Source organism: Genypterus blacodes, unplaced genomic scaffold (assembly GCF_046128005.1).
Source record: "Genypterus blacodes isolate CSIRO-AG114 ecotype Tasmania unplaced genomic scaffold, CSIRO-AGI_Gbla_v1 ptg000052l_1, whole genome shotgun sequence".
NCBI lineage: Eukaryota > Metazoa > Chordata > Actinopteri > Ophidiiformes > Ophidiidae > Genypterus > Genypterus blacodes.
This window is the reverse complement of record NW_027466864.1, coordinates 895,470-900,102: the sequence shown is the minus strand read 5'-3', so window position 1 is coordinate 900,102 and position 4,633 is coordinate 895,470. Positions and strand designations below refer to the sequence as shown.

Genomic DNA, 4,633 nt, shown 5'->3' with positions numbered 1-4,633 from the left:
GATGGCGGCAACGTTATGGCCTCTTGGTCTTAGAAGTTGGATGGGAGGAAAATTCAATTGGGCTTGCCTGTGCTTTACTACAAAGTATGCTCCGTGACTGATCCACTCCCCTTGATCTCCCTGTCCCTCACTGCAGCCTCAGGTTTTATAGCAGGAGTGACGCCAGTTATGTCCTGTCTTTGGCCAGGACTGCCCAGTTCATGAACTAACATCTGTGGAATGTCGAACTTCCACACCAATGAGCGCTTGACCTATGGCTCAGATATCTATCGGCACCTTGTGAGGAGCAAAGATGGGTTGGGGAAAGTGTCTGACACCATTAGTAGAGCTGAAGTGACTGTGTGTGTTAGCATGCAGGGTTTGTGTATTTGTATTGCTGGAAAATGATGATCTGGATTCACATATCAGAAAGCAGGAGTTTCAGCAGGGTTACACTGTATCCACCACAACACTGGATGGCAAACAGACAGACAGGCAGGCAGTGTCCAGTCAGTCATTGCAGCCAGTAGGTGCCTCCCTGATGTGATCTGCTCTGATGGGATGAAGGACTTTAATTGCATGCTGAGCTAAAGCTGAAGGGTGACCTGATGAAGCTGTGGCTGCAGTGGAACAAAGAGCAATGGCAAGATTTGACATAAATTAGTGCTTATTAGTCTGGTCTGTTTTCAACATATTAGAAACAGAGTATGCAGAAAAGAAGAAAATGGATTTAACTGCATTTCAGGAACAATGAGGAGGTTTGGAAAGGGGGGGGGGGGGGGTGTAGTCTGGAGTTTACGGTTGACATGGCAGAGAGATATGAGGGGAGAAAGTGGTCGGTCCTGCTCAGAGCGATTCTCTAGATTGATACCTAACAGGGGCAACGACAGCATAACATTGTGCTGTGCCTTATGATAAGAGAGCATTTATTAGCAACAACAACAGGCCAGCGACATTAATGATCCTGAACAAGCAAAATGTTCAACATTTAAAAAACTGATTACAGTGTGAACATAGTTTAAAAATGTCTGATGATCAAACCACAAATTTGCAATTGATTTATATTTAGTATTTCTTCCGCCTATCACCTGATCCGTCCATGAATAAAGTGAGCGTCTATTTCTTTCCTTTGACTTCAGACCTTGCAGCAGTGTGGGACTTGTGGCGGTGGAGGTGGAATGTTTCAGTGAGTTGATCAAACCGTTTGTCTTCAATAAATATTTCATGTTGCAACATGATGTCATCACTCATCACTGTGGTATTCTCTATAACAGTACTTGTAATTCCACCACTCAGAGGTCATTTACCCCTGGACAATGTCTCTTTTCTTCAGTTACATGTTACATTAACTTTATTCAGTACACTTTAAGTGGTGGTATGGTGTATGTACGTGTCCTTTTTGGTAATTTTCAACAACTGTTTGGAATGGATGACATACTTTGATCATTACGTATCTATATTGATAGAAGTCAAAACTAAAATAGGAGAGGCAGGTTTCCTGTTTACTGTCATACAGTATGATCAGTACCCTAAACAAGCCCCTTTTACATTTCTTATCTTAAATTAAGAATGTTTATGCTATTGGACTTTCACCTTAACAATGGTAACAAGGTCCATTGTTGTTATTAAAGGTTGTATACTCTAAGATGAAAACAAAGAGAAGGTTGCTCACTAGGAAAAATATCAGTCATTAACATAGATGACATAGGAACCTGTTAATGTTTTCTCAAGGGTCGGTGGGAAATTCATACTTAGATTCAGTGGACATTAGACATGGCTGCTCCAATACCGTAGATCATCCTGGTCCCAGCTGTTGTCAACTAAGCAAGGCCCTGTGCGCCTATTTATAGCACCAAATCCATGTCACTGCAAAAACAACTTCCACATGTCCTGACGTGTTTTTATTACAGCTACCCAACACTGTCCTCAAGAAAAGACCCATGGACGAAGATTTTTTTTTTTATTGAATTATATTTTAGTCTGAGAATAAACTGATCTGTAATGCTGAATCATTCACAGGCATGAGAAGTCTTCATAATAACTTAGATTCACAGTTCATTCTTTTGCATAGATCACAGGGGAAAAAAAGTCAATCATTAGTTCAGTGCATTTTTGAAAACTTTTAACCTGTTGTGTTCTGGAACATACTTATGCAAATAAGAAAATTGGGCAATATGACAGTAGTGTGGAAATCTGAGCCCACCTGTCTGAAAGGTCTCACTGGGTCATGAAACAACAAAACAGTCGATCAGCGTTTGGGCACATTCACACAATCCACACTGACGTAGTGTGATTTAAAAGAAAACAGCTTTAACATTGTTTTTCTTCTTTATCCCTTCCCTTCCTGTTTCACCCAGTCTGTCCATCCACCGACATAATGCTGAACACTGAAAGAGAAAAACAACAGACGGCTGTGAATGAATCATTGCATGAAGGGGTCAATAACTCATCCAATAACTCAAAACTTTTATCCCACACACACAGTTACTACCAGTGGTGGCAGGTGCATAGCCCCCCAGTTTTAGGGAAGACTTATTTGTTCTGAACTAAATGCATATTTTCTTATTTTCAACTGCCAAAATATCACAACAGGTGTAATTGTAAGTGTAGTCAGTGGTCAAAAATAGCTTAAAATACATTATAAAGATTGCATTTCCTCCTATAAATCTCTCCTGTCCCCTCACTTGAAGCAGTGAGGCCAGTGATTCCTCTCAAAATACTATTTTCCACACCCATTTCCTGTGCCTAGCTCCCGTCCAACAAAGCCGTTTTTGTTGTTTGTGCCATCTAATTTAAACAGATGTTCAACACCGCAAGAATAAGTAAATTAAATCATGTTGTAACATGATTGTGACAGACAGAAACATGTCTCACTCATTATATCCCAGAGAGGTGGCTGTGTCAAGTGCTTTCTTGCTTCTGATCCCTGCCAGGCAGGTGAAAACAATGTTATCTGTCTGCTGTGGCATTTCATCCCCAAACTTCTCCTTGAACTCCTCGGGGACCAACTGCAGGGCAGTGTTCACCTGTCCAACTGCAAAGACAACGAAACGCAGATTTTTAAACTTACAACAATGGCACAGTTTACATGTAAACCGTTTTATGTTACACTGTAGCTTGGCTTATAATGATCACGGGAGACCTCAGGTATGGACAGAATAGCCTCTTACAAAATATCGTCAAAATTAACTGCTGCAGATGCAACCAAATGAACTTGCATTCGATTGGTAAAAATAACATATTTATAAATACTTGTCACTTTTGGAGTCCTTTAGCATTATGTTAGAGTCAATTGTTTACATGTTAGGTGCTTGTTCTACTCTTGTTTATGTCCCAAACAGCCTTTTGTCACACGGCTTCGTCCTCTCACACATAGTTGTGTCTCACACAGTGGTGTGGTTATTGGGTGCATTCTTTTCTGTGTTATCTAATTTTGTGCAACACTTCTTCTTTCTGGACAGCACCTTCTGGTCTGCATAACATCATCAGAAGTGATTTCTTGGTCCTTGGACACCCTAGATGTCAATGCCTCCATCTGGCCACAAAGATGAGGCAGAAAAGAAACAACTTTTTCTCCAAGGCCATTTCACCTGACACCTGATATCTAACACCTGATGTCCATTTGTATGACACCTTCCTTTAGATAGTTTTTCTGAGGCCCAGGTGTTTTTCCTGAGACCTGAGGCACGTTTTAGTTACGTTTCGTAACAACACTGATCTGAATCAAACAAATCTGGCACATTTATCCTATGGTAGTTTGCCAATGTTTGTAATTCTGGGACTGAATGATTACAAAAACGACTGTGTTTTGCAACATATGAAGCTATAAGGCCATGTTTGAATTAGAATTCGCTCTCTTTAGGCTTGTGTATTATAAGAAAAGATTTAGCAGTTTACATTAATGTGAATATCAACACTAAATGTAGGTTAGGTTCAGGTCTAATCATTAACCGAGACTTACCATAACATTGCGTAGTATGCTTTACATAACAACATTCAATAACATTACATCATGCTCATCATAATTTCAAGAATTGTCCGTTGTCAGCACACTCACGGGGTACATTGATTGAACTGGGGATGAAGCCGTATTCCCTCAGCTCCCACGGTTCTCTAACGTCTATCACCACACTCCTCCCAGCAGCGAGCAACTTCTTCATCTGTTTGTAGTCCACATCTGTGCTCAGTGGCGCCGAGCTGAGTTTACGCAGAAACACAACTACAAAGCAAAACAGACCAAGTTCAGTATACAAACGCAAGGTCAAAACATGACCGTCAGCGGGGCAGTTTTGGTGCATAACTGAGCAAAGATGGGACAGAGGACACGACAAAAACACTCACTGGAGCAGCTGGACAGTGTGCGGACAAGGCTGGAGCACACAAGGCTGCGTCTCGGCAGGACACATGCCACTGGAAGGACGGCGCTGTTCAGCCGAGGGACAACGCCTGCAAACAGACGACAACATTCTCGGAGAGCCATGGCCTTTAATGGCCCTCTTGGTTGTCCTTATTCAACACAAAACCTGTGTAGACACACTCAACGCGGAAGGTCGGACAGCGCTTGAAACGTGTCCAAAGGCGATTTGAAACGCAAATCACATGGTCAACGTCATGACGTAATTATTGCGAAAATTCGAAACCCTTCATTCAGTAT

General features: G+C 41.6%; 1 protein-coding gene across 1 annotated transcript; it reads right to left on the bottom strand.

Moving 5' to 3' along the window:
* Positions 1 to 2,099: 2,099 nt before the first annotated feature.
* On the bottom strand, positions 2,100 to 4,560 carry tstd3 (thiosulfate sulfurtransferase like domain containing 3). Its single transcript, XM_076150234.1, has 4 exons — positions 4,321 to 4,560; positions 4,037 to 4,198; positions 2,854 to 3,013; positions 2,100 to 2,366 (listed from the first exon to the last, which is right to left on the bottom strand). The coding sequence occupies exons 1-4, from the start codon at positions 4,457 to 4,459 to the stop codon at positions 2,309 to 2,311; spliced, it is 519 nt and encodes a 172-aa protein (XP_076006349.1). The 5' UTR covers positions 4,460 to 4,560; the 3' UTR covers positions 2,100 to 2,308.
* Positions 4,561 to 4,633: the final 73 nt, after the last annotated feature.